This window comes from Xyrauchen texanus, chromosome 20 (genome assembly GCF_025860055.1).
Source record: "Xyrauchen texanus isolate HMW12.3.18 chromosome 20, RBS_HiC_50CHRs, whole genome shotgun sequence".
In the NCBI taxonomy this organism is placed as follows: Eukaryota; Metazoa; Chordata; class Actinopteri; order Cypriniformes; family Catostomidae; genus Xyrauchen; species Xyrauchen texanus.
In genome coordinates, this window is record NC_068295.1 from 25,847,595 (window position 1) to 25,871,681 (window position 24,087).

Sequence of the window (24,087 nt, forward strand, 5' to 3'; positions counted from 1 at the left end):
GGAGTTCGGTACGGCGGATACTTCTGTGATCATAAGGCCACGACCGGGCTATGTGCCCAAGGTTCCTACCACACCATTCCGAGATCAGGTAGTGAACCTGCAAGCGCTGCCCCGGGAGGAGGCAGACCCAGCCTTTTCGTTGCTATGTCCAGTGCGCGCCCTGCGCATTTACCTGGACCGCACACAGAGCACCAGACGCTCTGAGCAGCTCTTTGTCTGCTTTGGGGGACGGCAGAAAGGGAATGCCGTCTCCAAACAGAGGCTCGCCCACTGGGTTGTTGACGCCATCACACTGGCTTATCACACCCAGGCCGTGCCCCTACCCTTGCAGGTCCGAGCTCACTCAACAAGGGGTGTTGTGTCCTCGTGGGCACTGGCCAAGTGCACCTCCCTAGCAGACATCTGTAGAGCCGCGGGTTGGGCAACACCCAACACCTTCGCGAGGTTTTACAACCTCCGCGTTGAGTCGGTTGCGTCTCGTGTTTTCTCAGGTCCGAGCCCGTAGAACTCGGTAACACGTAGACTGACCAGCCGGGTGGATCGCTTGCGCCCTGCGCCCTTTTCCTGACGTCAAGGTTAAGTAGTGCGCCTTTTTTCCCAGGGCGCCCCACTCCGAGTCGGGACCCTGGTCAATTCCTCCCCAGCCCTCCGGGTCCGCAGTTCAGCGGAGGAACTCGCCGACCCAAGCCACTGCGGGTACCCTGATGGCTACCCTGTACTGGTATAGGTGCTCCACAGGTAAGGCCTCCTGCTCGGACTCCCCCTGTGTGTAATTCCACGGTTCTGTCCCCTTACTGAGCGGACCCCGTGTCTCCCTTAGGCAGTTACAGCTGCCCGGTTGCCGTGCTGTAGCAACTCCCCTTTCGAGGCTGGATCTACCACCACACCATACTTTCCACACGAGTCCTAAGGCGGCCGTGTGACGTGTCTACCACTTTTCCTCCCCAAGAAAAAGGGCAGGTGTGGTCTCCGCGAGGGTCTGGGTAAGACCCCTTCCCTATATGCGTGTAAGGGCCCCGGCCGTGATTGCTCTATCGCGAGAAACATAGAGAGAAAAGAGGCCCAGCTAGGCTGGCCCGTTCCCATGTTGGCAAACATCGCCTTGTTCCCCTCTCAGGGTAACTAGAAGGATCCCGATGTTCAGTATGGGGCATTGGGGAAGGATACGTGCAGCCAGGTACAGATGATGCGCGGCACTGGATGAATCCCTGCCCGCCTCTGTATCGGCAGTCCACATACACGGTTCAGCACATGGCAAGATTGGAATGGGTCACCTAGTGTCGCTTCTCCGACACAACGTGGAGAGAGCGACAGAAGGGGAACGTTTGGTTACGTATGTAACCTCTGTTCCCCGAGGGAGGGAACGACACGTTGTGTCTTTCCTCCGCCATGTCGCTGAACCGAGCCACAGTTGTGGCCGGACCATTTCCGGCTCCTCAGAAAAATCCTGAATGAACTCCCGTATTTGCGCCGCTTAAATATCCGTATGTCCGGGGGCGGGATATGCAAATACTGGCTGCCAACTCTCATTGGCCTTTTTTCATAGATCAGAGGTGGATATCGGCACTCAAGAGAGACCCCTAGTGTCGCTTCTCCGACACAACGTCTCATTCCCTCCCTCGGGGAACGGAGGTTACATACGTAACCAAACGATTTCTCTGGCTGTTGCATCAGGTTTTTATGCTATTTTTAGCATTTTTCGCTACGGGCGTCACATCTTTAAAATGCTGTGTTAAGTTAAAACTGTTTTTTGAAAGAAGAACGTGTCTTGTATGAACGCACTCTAATTTTATCCAGAGTGTTGAGTGTTGTTGTTGCAGCAGACTGAAAAACACCATGAACTGTTTTGATGCAAATTGCTGTCCAATGAATTGGACCTCAAGGTATCACAGAGACATCAGTGTACGAATGTATCCAATCACAATATTAAAATTGAGACCCCATTTTGACAGGTTTAGAGTTCTAAAGTTTTCCTGTGGGAAATATAAAGATGTGTGAATTTTATGAGTCAAACTCTCTGTACCTTCTGTTATTATTATTTTTTTCCTTTCTAGTTTTCTCTCTGTTAACCACTGTGCTTTCATCCATGCCATCTCCCTCTTAACTGTCCGTTTGTCTCATTCTTCTTTTGGCTGGCTCTGTCCATCTCTTCAGACTTCACATTGTTTTCCAAAGCTTTTAGCTGTCTGCCTGTCGGCTGGTGTTTACCTCTTGCTCTTAATAGCCTCTTCCATCTTATTATGTCCACTTCTCTCTTTTACCCTGTCCCATTGTACGTCTCTTCCTTGACTGCACCAAGTGTTTCCTTTTTTTCCAGCCAACATGTAGTATGGCATGAAGACAAAGTGGTAATATCAGTTTTCAGGGAGGTAGTGTGCGAGTCCCAGCAATGCAAAAAAAAAAAAGAAGAATTATTCAAGAAGCCTGTAGGAAAGAGATCCATGCTGGAGTCAGTCTTGGCCCAGGCCTGCTGAAAAGACCAAATTTGCAATGTTGTGGATTCCGGTGCACTGGTGTCTCCACCAGGTTTTTAAACTAGCTTAACCAGCAAGCCTTCTTTGGTCAACCAGCTTCATTTAAAGTATCGTGCATATAATTTTTTGCAGGTTGAATGCATGGTGATGCTGGTCCACCAGCTAGATTTGCACCAAACAAGCATAAACCAGTCAAGCAGTATAGACATTCTTGCTGGTCTAAGCTTGGAGGTGATTGGGTGGTAAACATTTAGGAAACCTCCTTGAAAACAGTCATTATTTTTGCTATTCCATTTGGATTACGCTAGTGACAGAGATATAAGACTTCAGCTTTAACTCAAATAAAAAAATAAATTGAAACTTTCAGGCAATTAGATCTGTAGTTTGCAGGTTTGATTCTCTGTAAGAAGAGCGTATCTGTGAGTGGTCTGAGCTAAGTTTGATTTGTTTCTTTTTGTGCTGAGGGCTTTGAGAGGATGTTGAAGGAGACTCTGTAGGAGGTTAAACTGGGTTAAACTGCTTCTTTATTGTCCTATCTTTCTCTCCTTCTCTCCCTCTCTCACTCTCTCTCTCTCTGTTTCTCATTACTTCATTCTCTTGTGTCTCATTACGGGATTTCAGTTTAAGGCATCCTGACAGTTCTGGGGGTTCGTTCCCAGTGCCGTCAGTATCTGGGTGTTTAAGCGTCTATGACGAAGCGCTATGGACCTCACACCCTACACTAGCCCCTGAGCGCTATGCGTCTGTCTGCCCTTGGAAAGCAGCGTCCTCATCACGGACTTGTGTAGAACAGAGATGAGTTACAACAGCATAGTGGTGGAGAAGAGATAACATCAAGTTTGTTTAAGCATTATTATTCATATTTTCCAACATTCTCTTTCACCGTTCGCATACTTGTTGACTTTGGTGCCTCTTTAAGGTGAAAAATACCCAACTCTTTTACAGCATTAGCATTTTTACAGTAGAATACTTCCCAAAAACGACATTTCTTTATCAAGTGATGGGCTATACCACATACTTTAATTTCTATCCAAAACCAAGTACTATCGATATCTTTATCGATTGAATAGAAACTTTTTTGATTTCTAAGGATAAAATTGGTATTTATAACAATTTAACATTATAGTTCAAAGCTATTATCTTTAACAATAAATAAAAGTGAATTATGAGAACTCAATGTCAATAAATGTGAGTCAAGGTGAGTGGAGGGAGAAATAGCTCTTTTTCTACACAGCTATTTGCTAACGCCATTTATGGTAATGCATTGATTTTAATGCTAAGTTAATAATTAAATGAATTGTTTAATAATAAAAGAAATCAGTATCAATATTATTGTATTATTTTAAGTATCCCTCCTCACAAAAACATCAATATCGGACGAATCAATGATTCAAAATCGATCCACCCTTCCCTAACCCTAATCTACTGATTAGATATGTTGTTATATTTCTGCTTATAGGTAAAACTATGGATTTGTGTTGCTGAAAATATGATATTTACTCCAAAAAGGCATACTTATTTTAAAATAGTCTTTTTTTTTTCTTTTTTTACATAAACACCATTTCCTTTCTTTTAATCCTAAAACCTTGTGTATATGAAGCTCTCCAGGCATCAGCTGGTGGATTAGCAGAGGCTCTGAGAACATGACTCACTGCAAGACATGCACATGTGAGGAAACTACCAGAGTTGTCTGTGTAAAGAAAATGTGTCAGAACTCAAAATAACGATCAAAGTGCTCAGAGCCTTGTGGGTCTTTTCCAGTATTTCCTAGAGAGATGGAGATAGTCTAAAAATAACAAACAGCACACTCAACAAGTTTTTGTTCAACTATTTAATTCTAGTATGATCAAATTAAGGCATTAGGCTGTTTATGAGAAAGTAATCAGGGAAAGAGAGGGAAACAGAAATATAAAAAGAAAGGGAAGGACCACAAAAGAGACAATTGTGCTACTTTTTCTATCTCAACAACCACTTGCAATTCAGTTTAACCAGGCGCTAAATAAATAGCGCTGCACCTCAAGTATTTAAATTAAGAATCCAGACTGATTACCCTGTGTATTTGGTGACAGGAGGTTAAAAGTTTTACAGCTGAAATCCAACTTTACTTACCAAAATTTTAAGGACTGGAGGACTGGAAGGAGTGGTGAAGCTGGAAGTATTGTTTAGGTGAAATGTCCATCAGGTGGCACTAAAAGCAAGTTGTATTTTTACTTGTAAATGATGTAATACAGTCAACATGAATGCATATTGCATTAACCCTAACCCCAACCCAAACCCTAACCCTACATCTAACCGTCAGCGGAGTTAAATTACTGCAATTACTTCCTGGTTTCCATGGGAACCTGTGTCTTGGAGATTGCTTGTGAACCATGCTATGAGTAGCGCTAGAGGGAAAGGTACTTGAATTGATGCAAAGATGTCTGATCACGCAGGGTGCTTGTCAGTAATTCGGCAGAATGGGTTCGATTTCAGTTTAAATGAACATTAGGAAGCCAGATGTCAATTTACCATGTGATCATGATGAAGTAACACACCTATTTCTAGGTAAATTACACTCATTATGGATTGTGCCTTATTCACAACACTCTATTTGCTATTTGCCTGTTATCATCGCACCATTGCCACCCACGATAAGCTATTAGTAAACTAAATTTAATTTAAAGAGATGTTTCCTTACGTTTTGTAGTGGTCAAGCCCGCAGTTATTAACCAAATGATAACTAAGATCGTTTTAAACTTTGTAACACCTTCAGCATTTAAAAAAACAACAGTCAATGCAATGGATGCTAGATCATGATAGTCTGCTGCATCCTCCACAACCTAGCACTCAGAACTGTCCTGCAAGTTTTTGTACAGACATTGTACAGATTACACTGTCAAATGATTTGCATAATTACTTTATTAAATCGGGTGCTAAAACAAGTGGGTGCAATTGATTACTAGTGAAGTAGAAAAGATAATACTGCAAACTGCCAAAGAAAGGACAAAATAAAAGGGAAAATTAATCTCAGTTTCAGAGTGTAAGTCCCATAAAGAGTTTGAACAACTTCAGATGGAAAAAAAGGTTAGTGAAAAAGAAAAGATGAGGCAAACAAGTGACAGAGTGAAAGAGCAGCAGAGGGAATATAAGGGTGGTCCCTGTGTCTCATAGAGAAAACTGAACACTCAGATTAGACATTTCTCATTTAAAACTACTAAAGGCCTAGATATCGCTTTCTAATGTAATTTGCTTGCACTACACTAAGCACATATTCAAACCAAACACACATATACTCACACAAACCACACTTACTTACGTTTTAGTTAAAAATCAAGTCTTCCAAGACATGGACTAGTGTGCTGAACAGTGTATGATCTTTTTTTGACTGCAGAAAGAGCGAGAGCTTGCCAGAGGTCAGTATAATGAGGGGGCAGATCCTAGTTCTGGGAAAGGTGGGGGTATTTTGGGAAAATAAATATGATTTCCAGTCATTCACATCTTAAAGGGCACAGGGCAGCCAAATAAAACTGAGCATTATCTGTTACCTTTACTTTTACTGATAAGGTTCAATGTAATCTATATCTATCCTTGTAGTCACGTGATCATGTAAACACAACTAGTCTTTCAGACTTTAAACATCACATTGCATATTTGCAAGGTTAAGTTTTACATACTCCTTGTATAATTTTCTAACATATTACTCTGTATTGACAGTATATCAGGTTACACTCTCTCACAGTGATCTAATTGATATATGTAGGGAAGTAAATATATATTTGAGGTAGTACTCAAAAGAAACTTAATATATTATGTTGTCTTCAGTTTTTTAATTATTTCATGCATTCATTTATTGAACCCCTTAAAAGAATGTTTCACCCCAAAATGAAAGTCCTGTCATCATTTACTCACCCTCATGCTGTTCCAAACCTGCATGGCTTTCATTGTTCTATGGAACACAAAATTATACATTTTAAAGAATGTTGATGCTGATGCCTTCTGCAGTCTTTAAAAATCTGCCTAACATCTCAGTTTGTGTTCCACAAGTGTGTAAATAATGTCAGAATTTTCCTTTATGGGTGAACTATTCCAGAGTTTTCACTTAGCTTTTCTAAAACTTAATCGCTGTACCAGAACTAAGACTAGTATGATGGAAACACACACCCATGGTTAGTTTATAGCAATTTTATGCTGGTCTTTTTTTCTTCTCTGTAAGTTAGGCCTTTTGATGTTTTTATCTGCTATAACCACTGAACAGTCAAACTCCTATTTGAAACACTAAGTAAACAGTCATACTTCTCTCAGAGCACTCTGATAAATATCTCTCAGATCAGCAATTTGGGCCACATCACAGTGGACAAAAGGGCAAAACTTCTCTACAAGTTTAAAAGCTTTAATTTCATTATCTTTCATTATGTATAAGGTAGGAACTGTCTCTGCTGTTTATATGTAGGTAATGCAATCCAAGCGTTTGGAAATGGGACAGATGTGAGTGTGTGGCAGCCAATGCCCCCAGTGCAAACAACCACCTCTATTACAACACCATCCCAGAGGGCCAAGGATCGAGACAGATCACCCAATGCTATAGAGCCAGCAACACACATCAACCACCTGAACCCTGGAGATAACTCCCTCTACCAGTTCTGTGGCAGCCTCCAGGTCAGTGCAATGATTGCACAAATATATGTTCAAGTTTAATATTACACACACACTGTATGGCCAACTTCCCCTTGTGACAACTAATCCTGCACTCCCCTATACATAACATTTTGAATGACTGTCAGATTTGGGTACATACAGTGTTTGTCTCTTAATTAAAGACAAGGCTAATATATAATTATATACATTAGGACATACACACACACACACACATTCACACATATACAACTGGAGAAAGTTGCTTTGAGTGTGAAGTAAGTGAAGTAAGTGAGTTTACATGTTTCTGTATTAGCCTCACTGCTAAATGTAGTCCTCTGAGAGGGAGCAGCTGTTAATGCCAAAATGAGGAAAAGACAAGAGCAAGGTTAAGAGAGAAAAAGAGAGTTCAGAGGAAAACAGACTTATAGGACATGTCTGTCAGTCTTTCTTTCTTGGTTACAAATGATCCAAGCATACACAGCTGACCTCCAGTAAAACTAGAGAGACTATCTTAGAATGCAAATGCCTTATTAATGTGGCCTATGTTGCATATTCAATTGTTTTCATTTTGGTTTGTTCTAAGCAGAAACAGTATTGTACACACAACGGCCTCATCTTTAATAATGCTCTTTTAAAATTAACAATTTTAAAATAACAATGACATCAAATAAATTTCATAGATAACAGAAAAATGGTTAGAACAAAATAATAATGTTACTAACTGTACTGCTTGCATCCCCTTTTAGTTATAATGAATATGGTAGAAAGAGTTTTGCCTTTCTAGTTTTGCATGCTGTTGTGTAGATAAAATTACAGAGCCAGATGTGCATTACCACCCTTAGAACAAAGAGACATATGGTAATACCTCCTCTTGCGTTAAAGCATGTGTCATAATGTAAGAAACATCTCTGTGTTCGGTGTGAACTTGTGTTCTAAATATATAAGAAAAGTGAGAAACTCTCTGCTTAGTATGCCGTCAAGTAATTCAGTGAGAGTAGAGGGCGATTTCATGAGTTTTGTTTTCTTTCCCCTATTCTCTCTCTCTCTCTCTCTCTCTCTCTCTCTCTCTTATTTTTAAGTTCCATATCTAGCACATTCAGAACTTTTTCGTCTTTCAATTTAATTAAAACAGCACACGATATGTACAGAGAACAATTTCCCATCTACTTCTGACTGACCATTAGATTTTTTTTTTGTTTATTTCTTCAATTGTTAAAATGTTGCATTAGGGCAGCTGGACCTCTCAATGAGCAATTAATCATTGATAATCTTAAGAACTGTTTTCTTCTTTTTGCTGCTCCATAGATGGTTGTTTATAATATTTCATGCTGGCCAAAGCATTGCTTTAACATGCTGGGCTCTGGCTCACATTCAAGCTGTCCAGCTTCAGGAGGGTATCAGACTGCCAACACACCATTCCATTCATTATACTGCCACCAGCTCTCCTATATCACCACTATCATTTTCTTAGGCACACATACTATTACAACACACAAAATGATGAATATTAAATAAAATTGTTTTAAAATCCTTAATAAATTGGATACTTCTGGAGAGTTATATATTTTAAAGTGTAAAAATGTATCATGATAGTCTACCTTCTGTGATTAATATTTATTAGGGCTGGGTAATAATGGGGAAAAATATTACATTATTTATTTATTTTTTCATATGGTTCAATATCGATATTTATCACAATATATAGTTCCATTAATGGGGAAGGAAAATCATTCCTTGTGTTTGTTACATCTCAAGAATGAATGTAAACATAACTATTTTGTTTACAAGCAAACTCTACTGGGTAAGCTTACTTCCCCTTCTGTCACTCACTGGACATTGTGTCAATGTAGTGACACTAGGGGTCTCTCTTGAGAGCCTCGGTTACCTCTTATCTTTGAGAAAAGGTCAATGAGAATGGCAAACAAAATGCATGCTCCTCCACTAGACATACAGGTATAAAAGGAGGGAAGCGTGCATCTGTTCAGACAGATTTGAACCATCCTAGGCCATGCCTGTTCCCCTCATGGGATCTCTCCATGGTCCTCTCGGGCCTTCGGAAAGCCCCGTTTGAGCTGCTAGAGTCAGTCGAACTAAAAGCTCCGAATTCAGCGGAGGAGTTCAGGGATGTGGGGAACTAGATGACGTATTTTGGGGTGTTGGGGAAGGTTACGTGCAGTCTGATGCACCTGCTATTTTTGCATGCAGCAGCTTGCTTGCACCTGCATCAGCAGTCCACGTAACACGGTTCAGTGTTGTGGCATTTTTAGATAGAGACCCCTTGTGTCACAACATCGACACAATTTCGAGTGAGTGACAGAAGGGGAAAGTCTTGGTTAGTGTCGTAACCTCCGTTCCCCCTCTTGCCACAACACTGTACTAGCCGCTGAAATGACCGGGAACTTACTCTTGGCTCCTCAGCTCAAAACCTGTCTGAACAGATGCACGCTTCCCTCCTTTTATAACCCTATGTCCGTGGGAGGGGCATGCAAATTCTTGCCTTTTCTCAAAGATAAGAGGTAACCGAGGCTCTCAAGAGAGACCCCTAGTGTCACTACATCGACACAACGTCTTGTTCCCTCCATCAGGGAACGGAGGTTACGACAGTAACCAAGATGTTTTCATTTTAAGTTCAAGAAGTACGCTCGGTTTTGGATTTAATCCCACATAAGATTTGTGACCTCTTTTCGCCACAATATCATCGTCTTCATTGAACGTTTGACACAAATTTTTACGTTTCCGACAATGTTCTTCTTCCTGGTTTTAGCCTGACGCTTGAATTGCCGTAGCTTAAAAGTCATTATGTCAACTAGCAATCATGAAAACTTGTTTAACTAAATAGTACACAGTAAATAGTAAACAGCAATGGCGTTGATGTTGAAGTTGCTTTTGTGTTTAGTCAATAGCTGTATTCATTCAATGCTGTCTTGTTCACTACACAACAATATAATTTTAGCCAGATAGCAAGCGAGCCTCATTACTGGTTTAAGTGACAGCAGGGCTAGGGAGCCACTAACCAGCTAATACTTCTGATTTCATGACTGTGATTCACTTAGCTAGTTGTGTGTTGTATGCCAAACTGCTTTTGTTTTTTGTGACACTGCCTGATCGTCTAGGCCCCTTTTTCCACCTGGTATTACAATGTGTCTCGGGATATCTGATCACATGTGGTCAGGTGAGACACATCACTGTTTAAATCTGGTCACTTAAATGCATCTGCTGTGACCACGTGTGTTCGGATTTAGAGGGGAGAGTCTCTGTTTCATGATGACATACATCAGTCACTATGTCAGTGTGTTACTGCATCATATTTAAGCGCAACAAAGTCAGTAAAGATAAAGGAAGCTTGAAAAAATGGAGCACTGTTTCTCCCACATGCGGTTAAAATTTAATCTAAGCACAAAAGCAATATGTCAAGCAGATTTATCCATTATTTTAGTGGATTACCTGTTTTAAAGGAGTTCCAGGTGTTCGTGCTTCTCATCGGTGTTTATACCAGACACACTAAAGAAGATCTTTGAAGCTCTTGTGATTGTGTATACACAGTTGAAGTCAGAAGTTTACATACACTTAGGTTGAAGTCATTAAAACACATTTTTTTAACCACTCTACATATTTAATATGAGCAAAATTAAGTTTTGGCAAGTCGTTTAGGACATCTACTTTGTGCATGACATGAGACATTTTTTCAACAATTGCTTACAGACAGATTGTTTCACTTTTAATTGGCTATATTACAATTCACTAAGTTAACTATGCCTCTAAGCAGCTTGTAAAATTCCAGAAAATAATTTTAAGCCTTTAGACAATTAGCCAATTAGCTTATGTGGATGTATTTTAAGGCTTACCTTCAAACTCAGTGCCTCTTTGCTTGACATCATGGGAAAATTTTAAGAAATCAGCCAAGACCTCAGAAAAAAATGTGGACCTCAACAACTCTGGTTCATCCTTGGGAGCAATTTACAAATGCCTGAAGGTGCCACGTTTATCTGTACAAAAAATAGTATGCAACCACACAGCCATCATACCGCTCAGGAAGGAGATGCATTCTGTCTCCTATAGTTGGGGGTAGTTTGGTGTGAAAAGTACAAATCAATACCAAAACAACAGCAAAGGGCCTTGTGAAGATGTTGGAGGAAACAGGTTGGAAAGTATCTAAATCCACAGTAAAACATGTCATATATCGAAATAATGTGAAAGGCTGCTCAGCAAGGAAGAAGCCACTGCTCCAAAACCACCATTAAAAAGACTCCACTTTGCAAGTGCACATGGGGACAAAGTTGTTACTTTATTGAGAAATGTCCTTTGGTCTGATAAAACAAAAATGTAACTCCAAATTTGTGGCAAAATGGATTAATTCAAGGTATTGGAGTGGCCATCACAAAGCCCTGACCTCAATCCGATAGAAAATTTGTGGGCAGAATTGAAAAAGCATGTGCGAGCAAGGAGGCCTACAAACCTGACTCAGTTACGCCCGTTCTGTCTGGAGGAATGGGTCAAAATTCCAACAACTTATTTTGAGAAGCTTGTGGAAGGCTACCAAAAAAGTTTGACCCAAGTTAAACAATGTAAAGGCAATGCTACAAAATACTAACAAAGTGTATGTAAACGTATGACCCACTGGAAATGTGATGAAAGAAAGAAATGTTGGAATAAATAATTCTCTTATTCTGACATTTCACATTCTTAAAATAAAATAGTGATCCAAACTGACCTAAGACAGGGAATGATTCTTTCAATTAAATGTCAGGAATTGTGAAAAACTGAGTTTAAATGTATTTGTTTAATTTGTATGTAAACTTCTGAGTTGTGTCTGTGTGTACAGTGAGACTAAGTTGTGAAATTTAAAATAATACCAAGCTATAGAAAGTCAGACTTTTTTTATGTTCAGACTGTTTATGTTTCCAGGAGTGTTGATTATTCATGTTTTTGAGAAATTACATAAGAAATTAGCATAAATAAAAAATGTTTTCCTCAAAAGAAGGAAAGTCATAAAGTAAATAATAACAGAATTTTTATTTTGGTGTGAACTATTGCTTTAATTGTGTCAACAGCATACAATTCAGTTAATGGCTGTAATATCGCTGCATTGTGGCATAGATTGTGCTGTGTAGATTATGTATAAATAAATTGTTGTGTAACAATGGTTTACATGACATTTATTGACCTATGTTTTTGGACTTGGAATTTGGTGGCTTAATACAAAAGCTGAAATATCTGGTAGAGCATAATCTGCAAATGCAAAATAAAATAACCAGAGATAAAGTTGTCTTGATCCAAGATTTTCAAGTTTCCATTCAGTTTTGATCAAGTTGATTAATTGATTTTTTTTATTTTGTCTTTGTAGGCTCAAAAGCTGAAGGCAAACAATACAATCGACGTGTTATGTGTGGTAAGTATGCTAACATTCTTTTTAGGCTATAATTACATTGACAACACATGGAAACACAAGTTAAACCAAACACATCCCTGCATCTCATTAATGATACTTATCTGTGCTATTAAAAGTATGAATCATAATACAAAGTTCATTAAAATCATTCAAAAAAAACAATTCATATAAAAGACAAAGCAGAAATTATCTCATGCCACTTTAGCCCCTTTGAAATGTTCTAGTTGAAAGCCTAGAGGGTACTTCCTGCCCTGTATGCACGTGATCTTTGTGGTGGGCAATGCTAAAATGTGAACGTTGCTTATCTTCTGCCATTTAAAGTTCACTAAATGTCACTGTACATAATAAAAGCAGCATTATATGCTAGAATGACATTTAGTGTTGCAGCGGCAACACTGCAGCCTTAAAAAGCAGAGAGCTCATTTCAGCATGCCATTTCATTACAGGATGAAAGAGCTATTTTAATATCTTAGGCATCTGCACCCATGTTAGGTATAACTCTTAAAGAATGGCGTTTTTACTTTTGATATGAATTGGAAATCTGTTTTCAGCTTTTACATTGTTTCAGGACTTTGCTAGGTGAAAATCTAGTTTTCTAAAGACTTAACTACAGTATGTATTCAAGTTAGAATGTTCTGAGTTCAAATCAAGTGAAGCTTAATTGAAAGTATTTGAGGCATAATGTTGATTACCACAAATAAATAATTTTGATTTGTCCCTCTTTTATTAATTTGTTTTGTGATACTCAAGATTTTGTTGATTCATTCCTTTAAATGCCTCAGTTTGAGAAGCTCAGGCCATCTGCATTCTATTCATGTTTTAAAGGTCAAGGTAAAATGCTGTAATACTCTCTCCACAAAAACCTCCACAAAGTTGAACTCTCTGACTCATCTAACTATTTCCTTGGCTGCTGGTGAGAATAAAGAATAAACGCTCATCCCCTCTCTTGCCTGTTCTCTGTTATGTTTGTTCAAGGACCCACAGATCAATGACCCCAGCTCCTCCAATGCCATCTCCAGGAACTCCTCCATTCGACAAGCATCTCTATCAGGTCTTATCTCTCTACTGCTCCTGCTGGCTACATACTTACACTGCATTCTCGTGGCTGCACCGTCCCTTGCAGTGATGTTGTAGCCATCTAAGAACATAAAACACAGACAGTCTCAATTTGTACAAAGTCAGTCGCTGTTCCTGGTCAATCTGTTGTACTCTCTCTCTTTCTTTCTCTCTCGCTGTTCTTTCTGGGTCTCTTTTTGAGAGCTTTTGTTAATGTTGTGTTGATTCAACAAAACAAAGTCATCTTGGTGTACTAGACTTTCTGTCTCTTCCCTCTTGATTTTCCATTGGAAGATGAAATATTAGAAAGACATTTGAGGGAAAAAGGGTCTGAATTCATAAGGAATCACAGTGGTAGAGATAAATCTATGTATGCATATGGGTTAGCCGTAGAGTGTGCACTATCCATTGCTCACTGGAAAACAAATTACACAAAGACTAAGACACTATAGAATGTTTGTAATTAATGAGGTTGTGGTCACTTTCTTTTCATCTTTTTATTTTATTTTATTTTTAGTGTCTGTAGATCCAACATATCAAAAAATTCACTTTCAAAAACATTTAAAAAATAAAAAACATTCCATAGAAAGTGAGAGGATTGTTTAGAGAGAATAGTAATCAAAGTCTCCAGTCAAAGCTTTAACTGGATGATTTGACCTACAGGATAATAGCCTACCTAAAGTACATGTAGAGGCCTGTTTGAGAATTTTGCTCTTGTCATGGTGTGTTTGTGTATCCCTGTTTGTATGTCTGCTTGTTTGAATGTGTCTGAGAGTAAGGGATAAGGTCATGGGTTGACTGGACAAATATGTCAATGGAACTGGGGTTTCATAACCCCCGCATTATGCCACAGTTTACAGTGCAAACATGGACTGAGAGCAGAAAAAACTTTTTTTTTTACATAATCAGATGATATTTCACTTTGTCAAAGTTCCACATTACAATTACATACATAATGTCTCGGTTACTGTTATAACCGCCGTTCTCTGATGGAGGGAACGAGATGTTGTGTCGATGTAGTGACACTAGGGGTCACCCTTGGGAGCCCCAAATACCTCTGATCTTTGAGATCAGGCCAATGGGAATTTGCATGACACTCCCCCGGACATACGCGTATAAATGGAGCTGGCTTGAAACAACTCATTCAGGTAATGTGCTGAAGAGCCGAGACAAGGTCCTGGCCATTTCATCAGGTAGTTCAGAGTTGTGGCAGGAGGGACACAATATCTCGTTCCCTCCATCAGGGAACAGAGGTTACGACAGTAACCGAGACAGTCCCCTTCTGTCACTCACTCGATGTTGTGTTGATGTAGTGACACTAGGGGTCCCTATACAAAACGTCACAACTATCTGAACTGTGTTACTTGGACTGGTGGTACAAGATGGGCAGACCTCTGAGTGCCTCGTAGCCAGCGCATCCAGCCATCGCGTAACCTCCCCCAATGCTCTTACAGAATCAAACGGTCCCCCACACCTCAGGGACAAGTCAACTGCCTAAAATTAGGGACAGGCTGTCTTTTATTCTACTCAAAAAGAATTAAATCGTTCAGCCATATAGGGTCCGCAGAGTGGGCTCGTAGCGCCAAGGGGGACGACACATCCTGGCACATATGCCATAGCGATGGCGTCAATGACCCAGTGGGCGATCCTCTGTTTGGAGACATTGCTGCCTTTCCGCTATCCACCAAAGCAGACAAAGAGCTTCTCAGAGCTTCTAAAGCTCTACGTGTGATTCAAATAGATGTGCAAAGCACGCACCGGACACAGTAACGCCAACGCTGCGCTTGCAGGTTCACCACTTGATCCCTAAACTGTGGCACCATGTCCATCTCAGGACTCGAGTCTGAAGCCACTGCTGAAGCGGTCTCATATGCATCAACCTGAGTGGCATGACTGCCACTGAGGATGCCATATGCCCCAGGAGCCACTGAAATACATTCAGTGGGACCGATTTTTTCCGCCTGAACTCTCTCAGACAGTTCAGCACCGACTGACCATCAATGAGACTGAGTCTAACTCCATGACGAGAAAAGAGATTCTCTGAAATGGGGAGAGTTTGTTTTTTTCCCAGTTGACCCGAAGACCCAACTGGTGCCTGAGCACCAGGTCCCTATCGCACACAAGTGTGCTAGAATCAGCCAGTTGAGATAGTGAGGATGCGAACGCCCACTTTCCTTAATGGGGCATGGGCTGCCTCTGCAACCTTCATGAAGTCGCAAGGTGACAGGGACAGAATGAAGGAGAGGACCTTTCACTGGTACGCCTGGCCCTCGAAAGCAAACCAGGGTCTGTGTCGAGGTAGAATGGAGACGAGGAAGAACGCGTCCTTCAGGTCTACTGCCGGATGCTCGCCAAAATTTGTTTTTGCATCAGCATCTTGAGCGGGAGTCTGTGCAAGGCCTGGTTCAGAACTCTCAGGTCTATGATTGGCCGCAACCCATTTTTTGGGTACGTAGGGGCTGTTAAACCCATTCCTCATCTCAGCTGGAGGAACAGGCTCTATCGCATCCTTCCGTAGAAGGGATGCAATCTCCCTTCCCTCCTGCAAGGTAGCGGCGTTCTCATCTTTCACAGAAGCAGACAGCGTTGAACCAGGGTGGGCACGTAGCCGAGTCGGACGATCCTGATCAGCCACCACTACAGGTTGGGGAGCACGAGCCATGCCCCCAAGCTCCAAGCGAGGGAGACCAAGGGGACAATCGTGTCTTACGTACCAGCGGGTGGGGCCTCGCGACAGGATAGAGCCTGAGGCGGTCGTGGCAGGGCCGTGCTGAGTCCAGGGTCATTGAAGCACTTACCTCCCTCCTTTCACCCACTGTAGGAGGGGTCTGGGACGCACCCTGTCGTGACCGTCGTCTCGAGGGTGGGAGTGTGCCACAGCTGGGCGTGTGAGGTGCCGTACTTGCCAAAATGAAATGTGCCCTGCGATCGTGATTACGCAGCCTGTGGACACCGACTGTGTGACCCAGGAAGTGCGGAAACCGCTCTTTTCTTTAAAATGTGGGTACCACAGCCCTTTGGGTATGTGGCAAAATTATAAGAAAAGGTTAACAAGGATTCTCCGCCCGGCCCTCCACCGGGGGAAGGAGTGGTGCTCTTACCTGTGTAGTGGGTCTCCGACTTTCTGGACTGCCCGTCTCAGGAGTGCTTTGAAGCATTTCTTGGGTTCTCAGCGGCCAGCCGTGAGACGGGTGGCGTCTGCTTCCTGCAGGTAGCTCCACACCTGCTCGGGCGGGCTGTGGCAGAGCTGGTGTTGTCACTGCAGGGGGATGCCCTTGGCGATGAACAGACAGGGTGTGGGATCTTGAGCCGTGCCGAGACAGGATATGTTGGATGGCCTCCCACATATCCTGTCAAAAACTTTTCAGCCTGTCGCCGAATAGGCCAACCTGGGAGATGGGGGCATCAAGGAATCGTACCTTGTCAGCCTCCCTTGACTCGACCAGGCTGAGCCAAAGATAGCGCTCCTGGACCACCAGGTTGGACATCGACTGCCCGAGAGAACATGCCATGACCTTCGTCGCTGAGAGGGTGAGATCATTTGCCGAGCACATCTCCTGCATCAATCTCGGATTAGGACTACCTTTGTGCAGTTCTTTGAGTGCCTTGGCTTGATGCACTTACAGGAGAACCATGGCATGCGGGGCAGAGGCGGCTTGTCCAGCAGCACCGTAGGCCCCATGCGCCAATGAAAACGTAAGCCCACAGGCCCTGGATTGGAGCCTCAGCGGTTCCGCCAGGTGGCGTCGCTCTGCGGACACAAGTGCACCACAACCACCTGATCCACCTGGGAAATTAAAGAGTACCCCCTGGCCACCCCACCATCGAGGGTAGTGAGAGCGGAGGAGCCCGCGAACCAGGTCCAGGTAGTAAAAGGTCCCCGCCACGATCGCGTGAGCTCATCATGCACCTCCGGGAAGAAATGTGCGGAGCGCGGCCGTGAGCAGTGCTCTGGCCCCAGGATCCAATCATTGAGCCACGAGGGTTCGTGGGGGAGTGGAGGATTCCACTCCAGCCCAACGCTCGCAGCCGCCCAGGCAAGCATAGCCGCCAGCTCCATGTCAGCCTGCAATTGGGCTACAGCACCCAAGGATGGGAGCCCAACTGATTCCTCCACGTCAGACTGGGCAAGCCTGCTTTATGATGCTTCTATCGACAACTCATCCTCTTTTCGAGCTCTGAATGAGATTGCAAACCCGCCCTGAGACAAGCCTGCATTCTCCTTTTACACCCCTATGTCCAGGGGAGTGGCATGCAAATTCCACTCGCTAATTCCCATTGGCCTTTTCTCAAAGATCAGAGGTGTTTAGGGCTCACAAGGCGACCCCCTAGTGTCACCACATCGACACAACGTCAAGTGAGTGACAGAAGGGGAACTGTAAATTACACATCATCACTCGCCAGGCTAAACCAACTAGTATCCATGTATCTATTAGTATATATTCATATTGCCTTTATGATGTTGCTTGGACAGGGATTTTCATACTTTGGCCCAAATGAAATGTGCTAAAAAGTCATATATGTATTATATAGCCAGTCTTTTGTACTGTATGTCTATATAAAAGTTACTTAAACAATCAACATCAGTGATTCGTTAGCTGCATCATGATTACTTATTAACAGAGTATTTACTCTGATCTTTTTTCGAAGTACACAAATTATTTACATAACACATCAGTACGTGGCATGTGAGGTTATCCACCTCAATGGTATACATTAAATGAATTTATGACATGCTGGTTTGGTTCATGTGGCATTTTGAACAAAAAATGATGCATTGTAGTACGGCAGGTTATTTACAGTACAATTTAAGTGCTACAAGAAACACACGTATACAGTATATGTTTATAGAGTCTGCTACATTTGAATTGGGATCTGGTTGTACAGTACAATGTATCATCATATTGGAAGAGGATGTATTCCTTTTTTTCAGTATCAATAAATGCAGTATATATATTTTGGTTTAGATATGCAAGGTTACAGTACAAATGGAAGACTTTTAATCTGTAATTGTTGCTGTCTGGTAGTTTCACAAATGAAAGAAATCTGCAACCACCATTTACTTGCTATGACATGATGATATTGTTTTAAGTAATCCAAAAAGAAAGAAATCTCTTATTTTTGTATCTTTTGCATTATGGGTTTATTTATTGTAATGTTGTCTCTCCTGCTAGAAAGAAGAACAGTAAAAGTATAACCATTAAAAAAACAAGCATGAGTGATGACACGCGCAATAAAGGTTATTGGACACAGTGTATTATTACAGATTCTACGTGGGCATTCTTCAGGGCAGCTTTTGGTTGACTGCTTTTGATTTTGGGATGCGTGGAGCAACACAAAGTTGCTGTGAATGTGTTTGTCTGAGATGGGAGAAGGACAGTAAGAATCCCACAATGTAAAAACAATATATATTTCTGTACATACAGTAAATTCACATCTCATTGCTTCAGAGCATTTATTCTCAATGCAAACACAAGACTCCTCCACAATCTGTCACATTTCTTCTTAGCTTGTGAAATTGTAAAAAGTATTCTATTAAAACAATTAAAAATGTTGTCTCATTCACCCTCATTTTGTGGACTCTTCTTGTAGCAAGTCCTGTTACATGCAAGATGTATAATAAACAGTCTATTCCTAAAGGTAATACAATTTTATCTGGTCTGATACTTAACCCCTTAAACAAAAGGGTGTGTTTAATGGCGAAAAATGTATCCGCTTTACATACAGTAAGTCAGACAAATGAGATATCAGTTGAAAGCTTAGAAACTTGACATTTTCAGAGATAACCATCACGTTTGCATTTATGTTACATTAAATAACAAAATAAGGTCTCAAATCATTTGCGTCGTAAATTAGCACCCCCTAGAGGTAATGGGTATAAATATTTATGTAAAAATAAATGTCATCCACATAGCACCTAAATGGACAAGTCATATATCAAATGAAAGCTCTCATTCTCAAGAATGTGAATATACAGTTTATGTTAACTTTGTTGCCCGAGTACCACAGTTCGAAAGATTTTCAATAGAATAACAAGGTGAAATATGATTTCTGTAAGTCATCAAATACAACGTCTCTTTTATTTTCATTGCTGCTGTGTATTTATAATAGTGATAAACTTTATATCTACTCTGACTTACTAATTAGTTCTAGTTTTCTAAAACAAATTGACAGTTTTTTACTTTTCTGTGAGCTTGCTTGGCTGAATAATCCAAGGTTATACATTAGATGTCCAGAACAAAATACGTCATCCAGAAGGAAAAGCTTGCTTAACTTTTGTACCTTTCATGTAAACTTTCAGCAGGGGTGTATGGATTTGAGTCATGTGGATTACTTTCATGCTGCTTTTATGTCCTTCTTGGAACTTGAATGTTTTGGACTCCATTGACAAAAACACCTCATACTGTCTGTAAAACATCTTCATTTGATTTCCACATTTAAGAGTCATAAGAGTTTGAGAATGCATGAGAGTTTGGTGAAATATTCCTTTAAGTATATTTCTCAGTACTTTTTACATACCTGCTTTTCAGTTATGGAAAAAGAATATCATAACAATATACGAAAAGTGTTCATGAGCACTGAAGAATTTATTATAAATGTTTTCCTGTATTATTATTTAAACTAGGCATCTACGTAACTACCTTTGTACAGTATATTGTGTGATTATGTAAAATTTAGGTAATTTATCCGATGCTCTGTTTACTAACAAAGAAAGCCATAGGTCAGTGGTAGTGGCTTATCTGTGTGTGTGAATAAATTGCAGAATAATTACAATCAGTCCTCTCTACAGTAGAGAACTATAAAAAGAGTAGAGTGAAGAGCTCAGGACTTTTGCTTGACTCTCAACTCAAGAGGACAATTAAGACACTAACATACATTTTTGTCCTCTGTTGTGGCCTCACTGGCCTGGCACTGTCTGGTAAGTACTAACAATATGTACTAACACTAACAGTGTAGTTTAAACATACATAGCTTAAACATACAAACATGTAGTTAATTAAAAGATGAAACATGGCTTATATTATGCATTAATTAGTCTGCTTATATTATTTTAATTCTACATCTGTACCATTGAATACTTGTTCTTTGATCAATATACTGTTTGTGGGTCCATCAGTTTCAGTTTGAAACTATAATTTTATAATCATTGAAAAGTGTCCTTTATGTATGCATTGAGTCTTTAAAAATATTTTTCTTCTCAGCAGAGCCAGACCAAAGTGTTTAAGGGGGAAGGTCATGACTTTCACTGAACTGACCACTCAAAGCTACGCTCAGCTTTACCCAAATGTAACAATGGATCTTGCCTGACCAAGAGAGTTCCTTTCATGCCTGTTTTCTCTGGCTGAAAAAGCCCACCCTAATGACTTTTCTATATTATGGTCAGCAAACAAAAATTACAAGTTGTTCATTCATAATGTTTGTGTGGAATTTAATGGGCTGCCATACCATCTGAATCAGTGGAACTCACTGTGTGCAACCTGGGATCCCAAAACTTGAGGGGATCAAGAAAGCAGCATTAGGTAGGCCTTGGGCACTAAGAAACATTTGAAAGGAGAACCTTGTTTAATACATGGTCAATGTCAGACCACATTTGATGGAGGGTTCAGCCAAGACCATACTTTCACTGGTTTCATAGATGTGCACATGCATAGCACAGTCCTAACCCCCCGTCAGATTAAGTTCTACTTGGAGGGAAAGATGGGGCACATATACATTTGGAGATTACATTAACTGGCACGATCTTAAGCACACCATTGTTGGGTCTGCTCTAGTGGAAGAAAAGCAGCATGTAACCTTTCATTTAAATGAAAATAAGAATTAGTGTGCTGCATTATAACTGACATTTTATGGTCATCAGATGCTAAAAAACATCTTGCAAATGAACAATGCTGTTTCCAATATTGACCAAACAATTAACAGTTAAACAGGGACAGACTGGAGTAAGCTTCACATTTTTGACAGTTCAATGACCAGGCTGAGTAAATTTGGAAAAGTGGTCTGATCCATACAAATTTTGTAGACTTGTAGGTACACCCTTCAACTCCACTTCCATCATTTGGGCAATCAAATCAAATGACCTGCATCAACAAGTCTGAATAACATAGTATAACTGTTTTTCTTTCTTAGAATACATAGATGTTAGGCAGCATAAATATCTCAGTCATCATTGACTTTCTTTGCATAATTTATTTTTTCCATACGGTGAACACGAATGGTGACTGAGGCTATCATCCTACCTAAAATCTCCTTTTGTGTTTCACATAATTTTGTTAGTCACTTTAATGAGGTGAGTGATAGCATTTCCCTCTTGTAGAATATGACTCACCTTTATTTATTGCATGTTCTGTATGTGTTAAATCAGAAATTAATTTCTGTGATTTCTCTTCTCAAAAATGTTTTCCATCTTGGATTTTCCAAAAAACTTAGAAATTTCAGCAGATTCCATAACTGTTAAAACAGATTTGTTATATTTTACATTAAATTAAACTCTTCAAATATTTATCTATGAATTAATGCGCCCTACCAGACATGCACGTAACCGGTAATATTTACAAAGACTTTCAGAGTGCATAGCTTTAAGGACTGTAAAAAGTATGAAATAATACTATAACATAATCATCGAGAGAGAGACCAGTGTGGTTCATATTGATGTGTAGAGTCAGGGGCCTGGCTCAGATGCCTCGGGCATGTGGGGTTCTCACACACATTGGCAGGGGAGAACGGCTATCTTTTATCACGGCAGCCACCAACACCTCATTTCTGCTGCTGTACAACATTCCAATAATGAACACCCACCTCATGCAAGTTTGATTAGTGTCTTGAGGCAAAGGTTATGTGTGAAAATGTGGGGGAAAATATTTATGAGCAAGAAGGTTGCTTTTCTTTGATATGTGTCTGTTATATTGAGTGTTTAGGTGTCAGAGAGGACTGATATGGAGTGAGTATTTGTGCAAGTGTTGATCAACAGTAAGAGTGAAGGACTATTTTGGTGAAAGTCCTAAAATGAAACTTTTTTATTTCTCGTGGTAGGAATTTAATGTAGGCTGCTCAAAATAGATTTAAAAAAGTAGCGATAAGGCTAATCACACCTTAAGTCTACTCCTGCAGATGTGTAGGGGAGACCAGGGCTAGTTGTCACATGGGAAAGCTGTGATAAGGGATATGTGTCAGTAACTATGATGTATTGTGCCAAAAGTCAATTACACAAATGTGTTTTCTCTTGCAGTCACTACTTCCAAACCCTCTTCAATAGATTTTTCGTGAATTCTGTCCTTCAAAGTAAATGTTCACAATCATTATATTTTAGCTAGAGCTGTTATGTAAACTAGTGAACATAATGAAACCACGCAGCTTAAATTAAACAAAGGGTGAACTATATATTATAGTTCTCAACTTTATACTGTACATATTGTTCTCAGGATGATGGTACATTTCATAAATGTCATGTCAAGGGAATTTCTCACAAGTGCTTAAAAGTTATACTTTTATATAATGTATTAGCCAAACAACAATATTAGTTGGCCAAGACAAAGGTTTGATAATGTTGATACCTTTAAAATGTTTGCTGTTTCAATGTTTTTCATAATTGTTTACAGGTAAAGATTTGTTGAAAAGCCTATAATATGCACATTCCCATAATAACTTAAAAACCAATTCTGCTGCTGAAATTGGTCAGTGCTTACTGAAAATCGAACCACTGCCTCCAGCGGCCAAGCTGGAAGTATTGTTGACCAGTTTCCGGGTGAAATGTACACAGGGTGGCCCCAAAAGTTGTGGTTTCAGTTGTAATTGATGTAATATAGTCAACAGTAATTCAAGAGATGGAGAATGTAACTTGTATTCAGCAGAATTGGGGTGATTTCACTGTACATGAACATTCGGAAGAAGCATATTGATTTCCTATTATCATGTTGACAAATTATTCAATTAACAATCACCCCCCCAATAAATAATGATGGACATGTTCAAAGCTTTTTTGTTGCCAATGAGCTCAAAGTGAGGTGGCTTAATGAGCTCAGTTTTCTTTGACCTTTAGTTTGCATCTCAACCCTCAGCAAAGCCACATTCACATACATACCCCTGCTGCTTCTCATGCCAGAGGCGATGATCAGCCGAGGATACTGAGAAGTGATCTCAATACAGTCTAACCATTTTTCCAGTGACTTGAGAACAGAACGATTATCTAATATAATCACAATATAAATGTTTTGAATCACAATACAAAAAACAAATAATAAATGAATACTTACTGGTGCTGTACATCCAAAAAGAAACCTCAGAAAAATGCCTGCATTAAACATATAAATAAACTCCAACTCAACTCAAATCACGTTTATTGTCACTACACCATTACACAAGTGAAATGATGTGTGAAACGCTTATGTACAATATAAAATAAGTATAAGTACACTCAACAGAATAACAATGTACAGAATAACATTATACAGAATGACAAATAGCACTATACAGAATAACAATATAACACTATACAGAAAAACAATACACAAATACATCAGCCACTTTCCTCACAACCAGCACCCGTGTGAGCGTTCT

At 40.4% G+C, this 24,087-nt stretch overlaps 2 protein-coding genes and 1 long non-coding RNA gene across 3 annotated transcripts in view; 2 read left to right on the forward strand and 1 right to left on the reverse strand.

Annotated features, from left to right (window-relative positions):
- Positions 1-5,833, reverse strand: part of LOC127660634 (uncharacterized) — a 115,905-nt gene extending 110,072 nt beyond the window's left edge. Inside the window, exons 1-2 of the long non-coding RNA XR_007972662.1 lie at positions 5,770-5,833; positions 4,584-4,662 (exon numbers count right to left, since the gene is read on the reverse strand). This is a non-coding gene — a long non-coding RNA (uncharacterized LOC127660634). The remainder of the gene's footprint in view (positions 1-4,583; positions 4,663-5,769) is intronic.
- gfra1a (gdnf family receptor alpha 1a) overlaps positions 1-19,093 on the forward strand; it is a 153,580-nt gene extending 134,487 nt beyond the window's left edge. Inside the window, exons 7-9 of the mRNA XM_052150977.1 lie at positions 6,904-7,109; positions 12,433-12,477; positions 13,453-19,093. Of these exons, the coding sequence (XP_052006937.1) occupies positions 6,904-7,109; positions 12,433-12,477; positions 13,453-13,611 (410 nt within the window). The 3' untranslated portion in view covers positions 13,612-19,093. The remainder of the gene's footprint in view (positions 1-6,903; positions 7,110-12,432; positions 12,478-13,452) is intronic.
- apcs (amyloid P component, serum) lies at positions 15,690-21,355 on the forward strand. The gene is given in 4 exon segments (XM_052150468.1): positions 15,690-15,831; positions 16,707-16,827; positions 20,739-21,233; positions 21,235-21,355. Coding segments are annotated over 4 exon segments (879 nt in total).
- The last annotated feature ends 2,732 nt before the right edge of the window (positions 21,356-24,087 follow it).